This window comes from Mesitornis unicolor, unplaced genomic scaffold (assembly GCF_000695765.1).
Source record: "Mesitornis unicolor isolate BGI_N332 unplaced genomic scaffold, ASM69576v1 scaffold52574, whole genome shotgun sequence".
Taxonomy (NCBI): domain Eukaryota; kingdom Metazoa; phylum Chordata; class Aves; order Mesitornithiformes; family Mesitornithidae; genus Mesitornis; species Mesitornis unicolor.
The window spans coordinates 963-18,207 of NW_010181746.1; the positions used below are offsets into that span (position 1 = coordinate 963).

At 49.1% G+C, this 17,245-nt stretch overlaps 1 protein-coding gene across 1 annotated transcript; it reads left to right on the forward strand.

Moving 5' to 3' along the window:
• The first annotated feature begins 1,196 nt into the window (after positions 1-1,196).
• On the forward strand, positions 1,197-5,275 carry CIAPIN1 (cytokine induced apoptosis inhibitor 1). The gene is made up of 8 exons (XM_010183502.1): positions 1,197-1,374; positions 1,677-1,829; positions 2,710-2,786; positions 3,027-3,195; positions 3,404-3,477; positions 3,812-3,927; positions 4,449-4,518; positions 5,083-5,275. Exons 1-8 carry the CDS (start codon positions 1,218-1,220, stop codon positions 5,191-5,193), a joined length of 927 nt encoding a protein of 308 aa, XP_010181804.1. The 5' UTR covers positions 1,197-1,217; the 3' UTR covers positions 5,194-5,275.
• Positions 5,276-17,245: the final 11,970 nt, after the last annotated feature.

Sequence of the window (17,245 nt, forward strand, 5' to 3'; positions counted from 1 at the left end):
TCCCTGTGAGGTGCTATAACCTGTAACGTACGTCCAAGATCTTCCACTCCTTACCTGGTGTGGGCTGCATTAGCGTGAATTCTTACCAGAGTAGCTCAGACGAGGCAGAGTTGTCCTGTTCTGAACTGATTTGCAGTTTCAAGGAGAGAGGGGTCCTCAGCACACAGAGCCAGAGGAACAGGGGCTCAAAATCCACTCCACACCTGACTGTAGTAATTAACTGAGTTGAATTTGATAGAGCATATCCGTAAGCTCTGCTTTCATGACAATGTGGTGGCAGTAAGGCCTTACTCAGGATGCATAATGTAATGATTTCTGGTAAAGACCTGGCTTACACCAGGCTCTCCTGAAGTGAGTGTGTGGCTTGCAGCTAATTGTAGATATGCTGGGCAATTAGTTTGCTCACCAGTGCTCTCTGTTCTCAGTGATTGTGTTAAATTAGGAAAAAAAAAAGAGTTGGATGAGTAGAGTGAGAGGTTAAGTAATTTGTTTCAGTCAGTAGCTGGTGCTGCCATGAGTACAGGTGATGGTGGGATACTATTGTGACCCTTCTGTAGTGCAGATTTTCTTCAGACTGTGTCAGAAGTGCGATCTTTTGTAAAATGTTGGGTTTCTCAAAACTGTCACTTCACTGCATGTGCTGTTCCCCTCCGCTCTCGCTGTGGCTGCTCACCCAGAGCCACCAATGGCGAGAGCGTGAACAGCCTCAGACTGGAACGCTGGGAATGCCAAAAGGTACTTTTTTTTTTTTTTTCCTTCTCATGTACTGCGGAAGCAAACTCTGCTAGGTCATGTCCTGAGTAGGAGAGAGAAGGCAGTGTTTAATGTCAAATAGTTGTCACTAGCCTGGAAATGCAGAAATCCTGTGTACCTCCCTTTTAAAATCTTTAAGGAGAGGAGGTAAGATTTTTGTTGGGGTTGTCTGGTTTTTGTTTTAAAGCATGCCTTGCAGTCCCCCTGAAAAACTAGTCTCTGAACTGGAAAGAGACTGAATTATGCCCTTCAGTGTTGCTATTTCTTACTGTCATATTAACACTCAGCTTGTGGGAACTCTTTGCTGCTGGTCTCCAGAAAATAATCCTCATTAAAATAAGTCAGTGCTCTGTGGTTAGGTCACAGTCCACAGAGGTTCATGCTGCGTTTGGCACTTACCCTTCCTCTCTGTCTTCTTGTGACCCGTTCCTTTCTCTGCCGCTGTCAGGTTTGCTGCTGTGGAAATGGGGGAGTACGGAGTCGAGCCAGGCCAGCGTGTGGCCATCATCTGGGACAGCTCCTCACCAGTTGAAGCACTGAAGGATTTGGTGGATAAAATTCAGGCGCTGGTGGGAGCTGATAATCGCATCTCTGTGGAAAATGTTAACCAGCTGTCTCAGTGTAAGAATTAACTGAATTTTGCACTATTTTATTTAAAGTGAGAGAGTGCTTCTGTTGTGTGAGCTGACATCTTCCCTGGTTTGTAAGTCAGCATTCAGAACAACGATAGCACCTACTGCTAACTCTTATCACTGGCAGTAAAGAAAGCCCTGGTTGTGCTTCCTACGTTTGATGTCTTTAATGGGTTATTGCTGTTCTGTGCAAGCATGAGAGGTGAGGAGGGAGGTGGAACTGATGTATTAAGCAAAGCTCTGTGTGTATATGTGTAGAATTGTATCATATTCCTCTTTCTTTCTTTTCAGCGGCTCACAAGGAGTCCACTTTTGATGTAATTCTCTCTGGTGTGGTACCAGGCAGTACAGCACAGCACAGTGCAGAGGTACTGGCAGAAATAGCTCGGATACTTAAACCAGGGGGCCGTGTCCTTCTGAAAGAACCAGTGGTTACAGAATCAGGTGAGAGAATCCACATCATCCTTGCTTTCATGGCGATGTAGCAATTCTGGTGAGAATTAAGGTCAAATGGAAAGGACAGGAACCCCAACTGACATTCAGAGATTTTCATTATCCTGACATAGTAACTTGAAGAGCAAGGTTTTTATCCAGTGCTTTAGCTGGTAGATGTCAGAGATGTTTGCAGTCAATCTCCTATCAAAACCTAAACTATGTTGAAAAGCTCAGTGGATACTGGTCTTCTCCTGGGGTGTGTAATGTTAAACAGTTTCAGGTGTTATGTTTCTGAGTTGCTTCTGAAGTGATTTTAGAAATAGATGACAAATGGCAAGAGAAGGTGTCCCAGACACCAGCTGAGAAATAGTTGTCCAGAAAAGTTAGAAGTGTTGGACTAGGTTTTAAGGGTCAAAACAGAGCACCTGCTGTGGGACAGCTGGAAGAGCACACAAAGAGATTAATGCAAGATTACTTCTCTGTCTTATACTTGTCCTGCATTCAAACCTTGCTGGCATAGGGAGCTGGTTCAGGATGGAAGTGGAAAATAATCTTCCACCTGACAAGAACAGAAGCATCCACAGTCCCAATGTTTATGTCAGCACAACCTAACGGTGCTGAAAATGGTGGTGTAGGTGGCAGCAGAAATGCTGCCTTCAAGTTGGGAGGATGGGCTAATGCCTTGAAGCTGACAGTGGCTCTTAGTTTATTGAACAAGCTGCTTATGCTCTTTCTGGTTTGTTCCTGCTGTCAACTGAAAAGGGCTCAATTTTAAAGCAGAAGTTTGGCTTGAGTGCTTCCTTCTAAAGCTCTTTCTCTTCCAGTTTTTTTTTAGTGACCTCTATTCTTGTCCTTCCCTTCTCCTACCATTTGCTTTTGTGTCTTCCAGAAAACAACAGCAAAATCAAGACAGCAGCCAAACTCCCCACAGCTCTGACTCTCTCTGGGTTGGTGGAAGTGAAGGAGGTACGTGTGTACTAAACACTTCCAGAAACTTCTTCGTGCAGTTACCTTGATACATAGATTGCAATTTCTGGGGAATTGCTGGGTGACAAGGTATTTAGCTACCTTGGCTTACTGTAAATGTGTGTGGACACTGCCTGCCACAAACTGAAAATACCAGTTGTCTGTGTTCACTGGAATGCTGGATTGGGTGCTAAAATTAGGTATTTCTACATGAGGTTAACCTAAAATTTTATATTGCAGCTGCAAAAGGAAGCATTGACCCCAGAGGAGGTCCAGTCCGTCCGAAAGCATTTGGGTTACCATGGCAATGACCTTCTCATTGTTCAGATAGAAGGCAGGAAGCCCAATTTCGAAGTGGGATCCTCAAGTCAGCTCCAGTTTTCCTTTGCCAAGAAACCCGGTCCTTCAGGTAAGGAGTGGTGGATGCTGAATGTCTGGATTGTCTGCCTCTCAGGTGACAAGCATCCCCTGGAATAGGGAGACAGCTCCTGGGTAGGGTATGCTACGGTAAAAACCTGTGAAATGGGGCTTTCCAAAATTGTTTGAATTCTCTTTGTTGGGAGTAAATGGGATGAAGGCTGGAGTAACTACTGTTTCTTCCTTTGTTTCGGCTCCAGGAAACCCCTCCGTGGACCCAGCCGCTGCCAAGCTGTGGACACTCTCTGCCAATGATATGAATGATGAAGAGATGGTATCTGGTTTTATTTGCGCGGCTTTGCTATTCCTTCTCTCTCCTCTTCTTTCCTATTCTAAGTAGTTTCAGTCATGCTTCTTGGGAAGCTTCACAACTTATGAGGTAGAAAAGCATACCTAGGGCAAAATATCTCCTCTACTATGTGAGGTCTTCGGAGCCCAGAGGTATGGTGAGGGCGAAGAGGAGACATGGATAAGAGGGCACAGCTGCAATGCTGTAGTGCTTCAATGCTAGCAGTACAGATAGCACCATTGCCTTGAACAGAACTCAGCAGTGTCCTCCCTGCTGACAGATCTGTTCCTGCATGTTGTCTTCCATGTTATGTTTTCAGGATCTTCTGGACTCTGATGAACTCTTGGATTCTGAGGATTTGAAAAAGCCAGATCCATCGTCCCTCCGAGCTCCGTCCTGCAAAGAAACAGGCAAAAAGAAAGCCTGCAAGAACTGGTCAGTGATTAGTGTACTGGTGAACTTTTAACTGTAACCTTAAGCCCTTAGAGTTGGATGGATTTTTAAAAGTTTGTAGACCCTTTGCTGTTCTTCAGAGCATAATTGTCTTGGTTATGTCCTGTCCTGATTATTTGAATGTAAATCCAAATACAGTGAGAATTGACCAGCCATACCAGAACTGCTACAGACTACCACGCTGGTAGGGTCAACAGTCTTCATGAAGATGGAGACACAGTTTGTGCAGCCTTGGCTAAAACCCTGGCTTCTCACATTTCAAGGAGAAATAGCACACATAGCAAGCACTGTAAAGTCATGTCCCTCTCAGTTTAGACTTGAGGAGTGTGTTTCAACACTCGTTACACAAACCATGGTGGTGAAGAGCACAGTGAAGAGCTTGAGAGTCCCAGAATCAGCTCTGTCGTGTGACAGAGTGAGGGCTGTTGCACGTGAGTAGGGCTGGAACCAGTGTTCAGTCCTTTAAGCAGAAAGGTGCCAGTGACTTCTTTCTTTTTCTACAGCACATGTGGCCTGGCTGAAGAGCTGGAACAAGAGAAGAAGAACTCACAGCCCAAATCTGCCTGTGGAAACGTAAATAGTTCATTTTTGGTTTTATACTGTGGTTCTCAGTATGTGATTTGTGTCTGATAACTGTGTGCTCTAGTGACTGCTCCCTAAGCTGGTTTTCTGCTTCCAAACACTGCTTGTGGAGCTTCTGCAGAGCTTCAGCCTGCTGCCTTGTGCCCATATTCTCTGTTCCAGTGCAAGTGCTGCCCTTGCATGAGTCAGAGTGAGCAGCAAACCTTTCCCACCCCGCTCACGTGCTAACCAGTGACCTGCTGAGGGAAGACCACTTTGTGGGAGCCCAGGAGAGAGCTGGTGGTGGGTATGGGCAGCCCAAGCCCAGCTTGCAGCCATGCCCAGATGCACCAGCCAGGCTGGAAACTTGCTTCATCTGCATGAGCACAGTGCCCTGCACAGCTCTGCTAACTGTGCTAACCAGACCTATGTTGAGAAGAGGTAGAAGGGAAGCGGTTTCTGTGCTGATACGTGCTGAGGAGCACGTAATGTCTTAAACTGGAAAAAATATATCACAGGGGGAGAGAACTGAAATTTGCCCCCGATTGCAGAAGGCACTTTCCTTTCTCTTGGCAGTGCTACCTGGGGGATGCATTCCGCTGTGCCAGCTGCCCTTACCTGGGGATGCCTGCCTTCAAGCCTGGGGAGAAGATTCTCCTGAAAGAGAACCAGCTGCACGATGCCTAACAAAGATGTCTCTGGATGTCCTGCAAAGGACTCCTCTGCTTTTCCGTCGGTCTGAGGTTCTTCCTTCTCATCCTCTCAAACTCATGTTCTCCAGCCAATATTCCCTGTGGGGATGGACACTGTGGGCACTGACACTGCTGTGAGCTCATCACTTGTAATCAATCTTGGGCTACCTGGTTATCTCTGTGGTGACAAGCGGTCTCTTATGTACTAGACTTCATGTTACACCTTGGTTTAGCTGGCTTGACTCGATACTGGGACGCTGGCCGTCATAGCGTGTCCCACCAGCAGAGGGAAGTAGAATCAAGCGTCTGACCTCACGTGCTTGTGGCAGGACAGGTATTTCCCGATGCCCATGTCCAACAGCTCTAATTTGCCTCGATTTTCCCCTCTGAATCAGCAGCTCTGGCTCAGCTTTCAAGGTGACACTGGGCTTCTGCTCCCTTTGAAATTTGAATCTGCAGTTCCTCACCACATGAGAGCGGCTCAGCAGCTCCTGGAGCAATGAGTACACTTAGAAGTGTGTACTTTTAGCAGTAAGAGTACTCTTACTCTTGGTAAAGCCTGACAGGCATGATGAATTTCTGAGTGTTTTGGGACCCTGCTGGTCATATCCCCTGTCCCTACCTATTTCCATCAAAATGACAAAGATTCAGTCCCACTGAGAAAACTCCTGCCTTGGAGCAGATTAAACAAGATTTGTCTTGTCTTCCCACACCTTTTCTGTCTGAGGTGAACTGATAACACAAGGGCAGTCTGAGACTGTGTCCTCTTTTGGTGGTTACCAAGTGAGTTACCTGCAGTGTCCAATAAGCAAGAACATAGCAATAACTTAATGTCTGTCGTCACCATCTGCTCCTGCTCTGTGAGATACTGACTGCTCTTTATTTATTTGCGTAATTACTCCTAGTGAAGCATCCATGCAGGTGTGAGATGAGGGAGCTGTTCATGTTCACCCAGGGAGGGAAGGGAGGAAAACCCAGCGCCAGGGTCTTGGTGGGGATTTGGGTTTTTTTGAGCTGCTCTGCAGGATGTGGCTGCTGGGTGTTGTGCTACCTGAGTTCCACACTAAACTCGGGGAAGAAGCTGGGTTGAAAGGCTGTTCTGTTTTTGAAATAAAAGTGACCAATAGAAAAGCATTTATTTTGAGTTTGGTATTAGTGGTGTTCTCAGCATGTCTCTCCTTTTACTCAGTGATTTCGGGAACCATTTAAATCTTGGGTTGCATCTTGAAGTTCTTCGTAAGTTGTTCCATTGAAAACATGGCTCAAATGTGTTATGCCCACCAGAAAAAAACAGAATCAAGCTGCCTCGATTAACTTTATTTGGTCTAGATTTCAGAATGAGGCTTTCTCCTGGTTGAGTGAAGAGAAAGTGGCTTGGATGGAGGGGAAGGAGGGAGTTCTGAGGTGTGTGGATCAAGGGGCAGGCACTGCAGTGTGAGCTGTGCAGTACTCGGTACTTACCTGGGAACCAGAGGGGGACATGAGGGACTGGTGGTGATGGAGACCTCCAAGAGCTTGAATGTAGAGGGTTGACTGCCCTCCAGCAAGAGCACGGCTTTCCCAGACCCCTTCCTCACCCCCCTCACGAGTTCCTGCTGTCATCAGCAAGAACAACTCACAGGGAGACACAATCTTGTGATAAACTTGTCCAACAAACCTGTGAGCGTTCCCACCTTGTGATCTAAAGAAATGGGTAAAAGCCTCAACCCACCTACAGCGTTTTAGGATTTTATTGCCTTTTTTAGCCTGGCTGGTAGGGGAAGATCAGATCATTGCATGTCTCCATGTCAAAGGTTCCTGATAAAGGTAGCCCTTAACCTGAACTCTGATTTCCTTTCAGGAATAAATAAGATAAGAGAAGGAGGAGGCAGCAGCAGAAGCTTTTGTTTCACAGTGATTCACTCAGCTGGAATTTAAACAAGCTGGAAGCACTTTCAGATACTGCTGAGTTCAGTTGATGATGGTTAAGGCTGTATAATCTTCTCTCTAAACAGTGTTACCCCTCCTGCCTGACCTCCCCTTCTCCTTCTACCCCATGTTCCCATGTCTGCCATCCATCCTCCCCCTGGGAGGGTGGCACTTGTCCCTAGGGGCCGAGCAAGCTGAGACTGTGCCGAGATAGAACAGAACAGAGTATTTCATTTGGAAGGGACCTCAAAGGATCATCTGGCCCAACTGTTGTCCCCAAACTCGGGGGATCATTTACAGTGTGCAAACCGATTACACAGAGTCGAGGTGTTTGCTGTTTATTAACAGTTCTGCACAGAAGGGGGTACCTGCAGAAAGTGCAAAGCTAGCACACACAGCATTGAAACAGTCATTCATTTATACATTGTACATTAGCACAATTAACATATTCATTGTTTAATCGACTTTTACTGGCACTTGAGCTGATTGGTGCACTGTGTCCTCGTCTCCATTTAAAGGTGCAGTGTCTTAATTTTACTGGGTAAGCTCAATGCGTGAAGGCCTTCAAGCAGGGGAGGGTATCCTAAATCCTGGAGGTGTGCTTTTCCTATTGTAATTAAGTTCACCTAAAGGGCACATTTTTAGCTGCTTCATGCAGTACAGCCAAATCTCTTGGGCATTTGGCTCACTGAAGTTTCTGGTTCCTGGTTTCTAGGACTGTTTGTTCCTCTTATCCCATTGTCTTGTTGAGAATCATTCATCTAGGTGATTTATATCAGTGACTTATTTCTGCTTCTCAAGAGATTTCGATACCACAGCTACCTGACCACTGCAGGGCTGACCAACAGTTCATGTGTGGTATAAAGGGTTCACTTGATCCCTCATTTCCAGCTGTTGAGCCACCTCTGGATGGGACAATTGTACAGAGGTCTCAAGGGATGCTTTAAACATGCCCTACAGCAGTGCTAAGTCACTGTAACTCCAGCCATTTGCAGAGAAGCTCCTCTGATTTTTCTCCAAGTATCTGACGTGCTCCTCTGAAATTGCTGCAGGCAGTGAAGCTGCTCTCTCTCCAAGTGACCCGGGCTGGACACACAGCGCCAGGTAGGGCCTGTGGGGAGTGCAGGGCTGACCTGTGCACTCACATCTCCAACAAGGCTGCTGAGAACAGAAAGGACCAAAAATCACACTGCTCTGTGGCACAGAGTGAGCTGTGGAGCCTCCTGCATGCTGGACCGGGGCCTCTGAGCACCTGGGGCCTTACTGAATCCAGCCATTGCCGGCCCCATTGTTCCAGTTGTAGACTTGCTCCTCCATCTCCTACCATCCACTTTTTCTTGTGAGATCTTCTAATCTTCGTGTGATGGTTTTGAAGCATTGTTCAGGTGGTCTTATTTTTTGAGGGAGACTGCATCATCCATCGCCCTCTGAAACCATCCCCTCTGTGCCACTGCCTTGTGGAGTGTTTTCTGGCACTGCAGCCAAAGAGGGCATGCGAGGGCTGGGCACTGCAAGAATGGAAAGCCTTCTCCAGAGGTTGAGTGTATCCTCTGTGCTCTCCCCAGGTACTTGCTGCTACAATTCTGCCCTAAAATAAAGAAGCAGCAATTTTACTTCTGTTTCCTGGCCTGACTCAAGCTTCCTCCGTGCGGTGAGAAGAGCTCGCAGGGCAGCAACGATACCATTCACGCTCCTGGCACAGAAACCCATCACAGGCATCTTCCCCACCTGCCTTGAGCACACGTGGGGACAATGAGGACCTCTGTCTGTTTGGAGGTGGCATGTGAATGTTTGGAGTAAGGAGGGGATTGCATTTATTACTGCTTTATCTTCATACACTTGCTTAACTGCTTGCGATAGCATCTTTCTGAGAACTGAAATTCAGCTCTGGCCATAGCTGCTTCATCTTTTTAAAAATAGCTGAAAGACAAAGACACTGCCTCCACCCTTCCTGCCTTGCAGGTTCCTTTAGCAGCCCAGCCTGCGTTTCTTCAGCTCTTGCTCACTCCTGAGATGCTCCAAGGCTATTTAACGGCTGCTTTCCTGGTTTCTCGTTAAAAATGTTATCCCAGATCTGATCCCCACTAACCCTGGGCATAAGGCAGGATGCAGCACCACAAATGTCCCAGCTTTCTCACTGGTTAATGAACCTTTCTTGGTGAAGCAAGGAGCCAAATTTTCCTTTTCCTTCTTCTACTTTTTAAGGCAGTTAAGCAAATGCAGAGCCTTTTGCAGCCCTTGTTAGTCTTAATTCACTTTGTACTTTAGCTTTCCCATTTTGCCTCTGCAATTTAGGGATCATGTCATTCTGCTCACATTCTTCATGTTTTTCCTTTCCTGTTGGCCGTCTTTTTTGACCATTGGGATTCTGGAGAACTTATTTACAGCTGTATTTGCTTCCTCTGAAGCTTCCCCTCTTGCCTCTGCAAAGGATAACTGGCTGCCAAGGCTTTTAATACAAATCTCGGGTGTCCTGCTCAGCTCTTCTTGGAGTCATGAGCAGTCCCTCTTAGTTGAAATCAGCTTTTTAAATGCCTTTTCTCCTTAAAATAACATCATTTGTCATTTCATGCCATAGGAACATGAGAAGGGCTGTGCAGGGCAGGCCCAGGGGTCACCCATCCTGGCTATATAGAATAGTTTAGGTTGGAAAAAACACTTCATATCATCAAGTCCAACCGTTAACCTAACACTGCCAACTCCACCACTAAACCATGTCCCTAAGTGCCACGTCCACGCATCTTTTACATCCCTCCACCACTGTCCTGGGCAGCCTGTTCCAATGCCTGATAACCCTTTCAGTGATTAAAGTTTTACTAATATCTAATCTAAACCACCCACAACTTGAGGCTATTTCCTCTCATCCTATTGCTTGTTACTTGGGAGAAGAGACCGACCCCCATCTTGCTACACCCTCCTTTCGGGCAGTTGTAGAGGGCAATGAGGTCTCCCCTCAGACTCCTCTGTTCCAGACTAAACAACTCCAGTTCCCTCAGCCACTCCTCAGATTTGGGCTGCATTTTGTGCCTGCCCGTTTAACTTACAGCTTCCCTTTCCAAGCTGGGGTATCCCTAGGGATCCTCTTCCTCCTCCTCCATGGTTGCAGGTGCCCAGGAGGAGGCTGGTGAGGATGTTCTGCAGTTTGGTGGAGCCTGGTTCTGCTCTGCATCCTTGGCAGCATCCCCCAGCAACCTTGATGCCTCTATGAGTTTCCCCAGCTCAACACTTTGACCCTCACATTCCACCTCCTTTTCCACTGGTTGCTCTCCCCAAATATTGGGATTTTTTCCCCAGTATCTCCCTTTCTGTAGCCCTTACTTGTGTTTTTCTGGCCCATGTGTGACCTGAGCTCCACCACCACTGGTGTGGGGATGTCACCCATAGGTAGCTGCTCTGAGACTGGACTGAGTGACTATTGGTGTCACCAAGACTATATTGAGCCTTGGTGACTATTCCTGCAGGATTTCAGCTGGGTCTCCATCAGCAGTACAGAACTGGAAACACTGAGGGAGAAAATGTCACCTTTTATTTTCTTTTGTCTTTTAATTTTTTTTTGCATGAGGACACCCATCCACTCCCAGTATGAAGCAGATCCACATAGATCACCGCAGCAGCACCCACATAGCACCTCTGTGAAGCAAACGATGCCTTTCTGTCCTTGCTCCTTGTGCTTTCAGTGAATGAACCAGAGCAAGGTCAACCCACATCACAGCAGGTGCCTGCTCCAGAGAAAATCCAGACAATTGCTCCAGGACTTTTCCAGTGCCAAGAGGAGCTTCTCATGGCCACCTCACCCAGCATAACTAGCACCAAAGGGACACCAAGTGCTTCCTGGACTATGGTGGCCACACGGTGCACGGTGACATCACTGAAATACAGAGGAAGTTTCTAGAAAAGCCCGTTGGTGACTGGACACTGTAAAAGGAGTTGATGAGGCTTGGCAGTGGGGGCAAGAGGAAAACCTGCCAGAAGAGCCTTGTCCTCACTGCGAGAGATGGCTTCTTCCAGGGGAACATAAAGCAGTCATTTGGGGGTAAACAGGTGGCTTTAGTCACCAAGATTGCACTTCTATATGAGCTAACACCTAGTTTTTGGGGATGATGACCCTGACAGGCGTTTAAGAAGCTATTCATCTTTCCCTTCTCCCTCATTTGCCCTCTCACTTGGGGCAGACATCCGCCCCTGTGTCAGCAGCATCAGCGGCCTCACCACTCTGCTTTTCTTGTGGTGGTTTGACCTCGGTGTAAATGACATCAGAGGAGGTGGGTTTTGTCCCCTTCTTTTCAAACTTCAGGTTGACGTAGGTCAGGTCCTCAGTCCCTGCCACTGGGGCTGCCTGCAGGGGAGAGAGCAATGAGTAGAGCCCTGCCTTTCCCCTCTGCATCTCCCCTGCTAATATTTTTCCGCTGGGACACCTATTTGCACTGCCCAAGCATTACCCATGTTGCTCAGAGATGCCACCTCTTCAGAAGCTCATAAGCCTCTATTTAATAAGAATTAATAAGTGTTTAGGACCACGTTTTCAGAAAGCAAAGCTGACTTTACTCTGAAATCCTTTAAAAGGGGATTCAACAGATAGTGTTTGTTTTTTTTACAGGGAGAAGGAAACGATACATGTGAAGCCCTCCCTGGCTTACCGTGCTGAGCTGATTCTCCTCTGCCACTTGCCTCCTTGTGAGCTGTCCTGAAAAGGGAAACGTAGTTTAAATAGTAGTTAAAATAATTATAATAATCTGCCACAGGATACAGAGGCTCAGCATGGGCTCATCCTTACCTCTTCTGTTCCTTCTGCACTGCCACAGCAGAATGCCAATTATTGGCATGTAAAGAATTGTCCCAACCGCAAAGCCAAAGACAATACACAGAGGGAAGTCCAGTTCTGTACACAAAATCATCACAGAAGGACTCATGAGTTACCATTGCATCATGCAGGGATGCACGCTGCTATTGCCTCTTTCAACGGAGACATTATTTTCCAGACCCCAAACCACTCGCAGCCCTTGCAACCCAGGGGTGCTGGCAAAATCCTGTGGGCAATGGTCTCCCAAAGCTCATCCGAAGTCAGCCAAGGGAACATCAGAGCCCCCTCCCAGTATCATAGCCTCTGATCCACTGCTGCCTACCCCAGTTTGCCAGTGCCTCCCACCCCCACCATGAGAAAACATCAGGATATGTTTTCCCCCTTGCTGCTCCTCTTTCTCCCTGAGGACCCCTCCTGCCCTCATACTTACAGCCATGGGGCTATGAGGACTTACCCATCCAGGTCTTCTTCTCAGTGCCACTGGTCTGAAATGCCCCGGAGCCACAGGCTGGAAGACAGAAGCATGAGTGAGAGACTGCCCAGAGGCAGAGGACACCTGGACCTGGACCTCCCATTCCCAGCTGTCCTGCTCCTGCCACCACAACTCAGCTGTCTCAGCATTCAGCTGAGGTGCCACAGCTAGAGGATGCTCTGTTTCAAGAACCCGATAGCCAAGCAGCTCCGTGGTGGGATGCATCTGCCAAAAGGGTCACACTAGGTAGGCTTCTGTGCCCGCTCATCACCCCCATGAAAACATCACCCCCAGTGCCACTTACTGAGAACCGTCCCTTGCGTGCTGTTTCCATTGTCTGTCTGGTTTGTTATTGTGATGATCACCCCACACTCACACTTTCTCGTTTTGTCTGCATGCACACTGGTGTTGGTGAGATTGGTACGGTTTTCACCCAGAGCCATGGTATTGGTTTGACTCTCCATTTCCAGACCTGCAGGTTTGCACCACTTCACAGGTACTGTGAGGTTCTCCAGCCAAATCTTGAACTTGCACTCCATGGTGATGTCTAACTTTTCTGGCTTGCTGGCTGCCCCTGGAGGAAACACATATAAGTGGCAAGGGAAATATAAGTCATATATATGACCTTTCAGGGGTCATAACCCACTGGCACATGTTGCACATTGATTAGAGCCACTCAATGCTGTGCAGCACACAAGCGTTTCTCTGTCTCAGAAAGGACTGAAAACTGGGGAGGATCAGGGTGAAGACTCCTCCTGCAATGTAGGCAGAAGGGTTTTCTGTCACCCAAGCAGGACGTGCCACCGAGGCCACAGGCTCAGGCTCCAGTATTTCATGGAGCATGAGCTGGGACTGGGCAGCCAGCTGTGGGGAAATGGTCAGCTCTAGAGAAGAGAAGGAAATGTAGCAGACTCCTCACAGCCTCTCTGGCTTCGTTGCATTCCCTGATGCTCACTCTGGAGTACCTCTGAGCCGAAGTCACTTCACAGCTTTTCAGCAGAGTCCTCCCTCTCCGCTCTCCCTTCCTTGGTCCTTTCTCTCTGCTCCCGCAAATGCTGGTGAGCTTGTGTCTCTTACCATGCCTGTTCCATCTGCAGCGTCTGTTCATGGTCGTGTTCCTCATGTTCTCTACCCTGCATGCACAGGTACCTGTGTTTGCTTTGTCCACACTGGTGCAGACAAGCTGGGCAGAACAATTTTGCGTCGCCACACCACCATTGTTCTGCTTTTCTCCATTGTTTTGGGTGGTATTAAAATGCTTCACCTCCCCGGTGGTGCTGCTTGAGCCTGCTTGGAGCAGACACTGCAGGATGAGATCTAACTCCACCAACACATTGCTCGTGGCTGAATTCTGGTGAGTGAGTCCTACCAAAATAAAGTAAACCATGGAGGTTGGGTTTGTGTTAAAGAATATCCACGTGAAGCTGATCCCCTTCACAGTTATCTGGCTTGTAAGCATCTGTTTCCTTCCCCTCCAACTGTTTTCTCTCCCTGCTGCTGAAGGCAATGCTGGTTCAAAGCCCCAGAGCCTGAAATTAGGTACCCATGGGCAGAGCCCGCAGCCTGGGCACAGTCAATTGCAGGGGGTGACCCCTCTGCAGGGCACACGGCAAGGTGTTGGTGTAGAAGGAGCAATTAAATGCTGCAAGAGGAGAGGAAAAAGTGGCAGCAAGCACATCCCAAACCTACTACAGGCGTATGCAAAGATCGAAGAGTTTGGAGCAGAGCAGGTACCAGGAGACTCACCGGCGGGCAACCAGGCGAGGAGCAGCAGGGGCAGGAAGCTGCTGGCCAGCTGGACCTCCATGCTGCCTTCCCAATGGCCTCACAGTGACAATGCTGCGTGTCTGGCGGGATCAGCCGGGACGTGTCCGTCTCTCCGTGCAGTGCCACTGCTCAGCCGAGACAAGATGCAGCCCTGCCAGGACCTCACTTCCTTGCCGCTCAGCCAGGCAGTTCCCTCTGTGCTCACAGGCTTCCCCTCTCTTCCCCTTCTCTTGCTGCAGCCTGATTTTTATCTCTTCTCTTCGCTCTTTGAGTTCTCCTGTGGTTTTATCCTGAGCACATGCTCTCTACCCCTGAGGTGGACCATGCTGCTGATGGCCATTTCCCAGTATTTTAGGCCACAGCCCAGTAGCTCCCAGTCCCCAGCATAAGTGGGCACAGGGGAAAGGGCTTCCCCAGTTTCCTACAGGGCTGTGTCCCTGTGCCATCCAAGTCCTTTTTCTTTCATACCAGAGAATGGACCCTTTGGAGAAAGTGATGCAGCCGTCACGGCAGGGTGACAGGGTCATGTTTGCCCCGTCTGACATGCTAGCTGAGGCTAGGCTGGGATCCACACACCCTGCCAGCCACCAAACACCGAGGACCACTGTGGTTTGACTTGGGGATGGGCTTGCTGAGAGCTTTTAGGTTGCTCACATGTGGGATGTACAAGCCCCAGCTCCCTGACCCAGCTCTGGTTATGAGTACTCAGGTCTCACCTCTTGTCCTGTGGAGATGGGGTGCTCCGGCACCCCCCTGCATCCCTCTGCCACCTCCAGCTGGAGGAATGTCCTGTCCTCCCCAGAGCTGCATTGGCCAGGCCAGCTGTGGCTTGTGTCACCCATGCCACTAAAGGGACGTGGGCAGCACAGTCAGTGTGTGCAGGCCCCTTTGTGTCCCCAGCTTCGTGGTGCCGCTCCCCACAGGCTCTCTGCTGCCCACCACTGCTCTTCCTCTTCCATGCTCAAAGCAAAACTTGTGCTCACCTGCTGCTTCCTCACCTTCAGTTTCCTGTCAGCAATTCCAGTAATCACCCCTCTGCCCCACTTTGAAGCCAGACCCAACATTCTCCTTGCTCCAAAGGCAGCATCCCCACATCCCCACATTTCATGACCCCCCCCACCACCCATTTCCTCCCATTTTCTCTGTCCCTTTCCTTCCATCCTTGTTTTCCCCCCATTTCCTAAGATGATAGAGCCCAAACTTGAGCATGTGGGGTGGGGGCCCACCACCACAGCCCTCCCCAAAACAGTCTGGGGAGCAGCATCCTACAGGGACCACCTTCTATCACCAGCAAGCATGGTCCCAGCACTGCCTTCACCGCAGCATGGGGAGCAGAAGAGGATGGCAGAGCCTGTCCCGCAGGGAGGCTCCCGGTCAAAGACCAAAGGAGGCTTGCAGAAAGCAAGTGATCCTGCACCTCTCCCCAGGGCAGGTGTGCTCCCAAAACCCCATGGGTATCTCTGCTAGGGAGAGGGCAAAATCCCAGACACCTGGCTTTGGCTGCACCTTTCTGCACCCCAGGTCTACCCTGGGCCCCCTGGGCTTGGTATGTACAGCCCAGCCATGCACATCTCCTTAGGGAAAGGGTGTTCACTGGAGCCCTTCTCCACCAGCCAGTGGAAACAGCACCATCAGCAGAATAATTGCTGATAAGGGGGCCATAAAACCAAATTCTTGTGGGACAAGATCCACAAGAATGACATGCGAGAGGCTCTGTGTCTCTCTCGCTCTCCCCTCTGGACTTCTTCATCTCTTCCCATACCCTTTCTGATGTTCAGTTCCTCTTCACACTGGAGTCTTCCTCTCTTCTTGCCTCATGACTACGCAATGACACGTACTTGTTGCTTCCTTCCCTTTCATTTCTACTCTGGTTCTCACGTTCACTAGTGCTGAGGAAGCCAATTAGACACAACACAACACAACACAACACCACACACCCTTGACGCTCTGCTCCCATCTTGGAGATGTTGGCACCAAGGATCCTGTAGCAGGCAGTGCCTGTGGTTATCTTCCAAAGTTTCTGGCGCAGCAGATGGACAGGAGCCATCCTGCTCCATGAGTACAAGCTTTACCTAGATTGTCTTTAGCAAGTTGGATTTGCTGCTCAATTAGGATAATGTTCTACATTTCAATTAGGAGAGGGGGGAAACAGGAAGATCATTAACAGAGCTCAGGAAGAACAAGTCAGTGATAGCAAAAACCATGAGCCCTTTCCATGCACCACCTTCTCCTCCCTCATGGACCTGCATGCATCTTCCTAGGACCTTCTCCAGTGAAACCTTCTCCAGCAGGCAGTGCCTTCCCAGTCTTCCCAACTGCGCTGCTAATTGAAGGTTAATGTCTTGTCTACTGCTGCCTCCAGAATCTCCTCTCCTACCAGAGCCACAGACACATTTCATGGCACTCTCTTCAATGCTGTTAATAACAGAGCGTGCCTCATATCATCAGGCAGCTACACCATGCATTACACAATATATTAAGCAAGACAGAGGCCATGGAGTTGCTCAGCAGCTCCTTTGCAGTGAACCAGGGAAAAACAAAAGGTGCTCAGGAGCACCTGATGTTCTACCACCGAGGTCTTCCTCTCCTGACTCCTGCAGCCCCTCGATGCCTGTTGGGAACAGGTGAGAAGCCTCCTGGGCAATGCTATGAGAGGATGAGGAGCAGCATGACAAGGGCCGTTCTCAGGTGGAGTATGGTGGCTCTTCCTTCCCCAGGGTCTCCTAAAGCACATCGTCGGTTGCCGAGCACTTTCCCAGTCGAAAAGGCCCTGGGGTGGCAGTGGGCACCAAACTGAATGTGAGCTGTGAAGGAAACTTGTGGAGTCCTGGGCTGCCCGAGACAGAACGTTGCCAGGAGGTGTGTGTAGGGGTGTCCTGTCACTGATGGGGCCGCCCCTGCAGTGCTGGGCTCCCCATTCTGTTCCCGTCTCCCTTGAGCTTGGGACTCCAGCGCGGTGATATAGCGGACAGCACAGCACCGCTCCTAGGGAAGCGCGGAGGGGAGCTCATACAGGAGATGACGACACGCCGCGCTCCGACCTCCTACTGGCTGTCGGCGCTGTCCGTTGACCGAAGGCCCGCCCCCCCATGCCTGTCC

Coding starts and splice junctions, on each gene's coding strand:
- CIAPIN1 (XM_010183502.1), top strand. CDS start 1,218: ATGGGGGAGTACGGAGTCGAGCCAGGCCAGCGTGTGGCCATCATCTGG. Junction 1,375..1,676: donor TGTTAACCAGCTGTCTCAGT/GTAAGAATTAAC, acceptor CTTTCTTTTCAG/CGGCTCACAAGGAGTCCACT. Junction 2,787..3,026: donor GGTTGGTGGAAGTGAAGGAG/GTACGTGTGTAC, acceptor TTTATATTGCAG/CTGCAAAAGGAAGCATTGAC.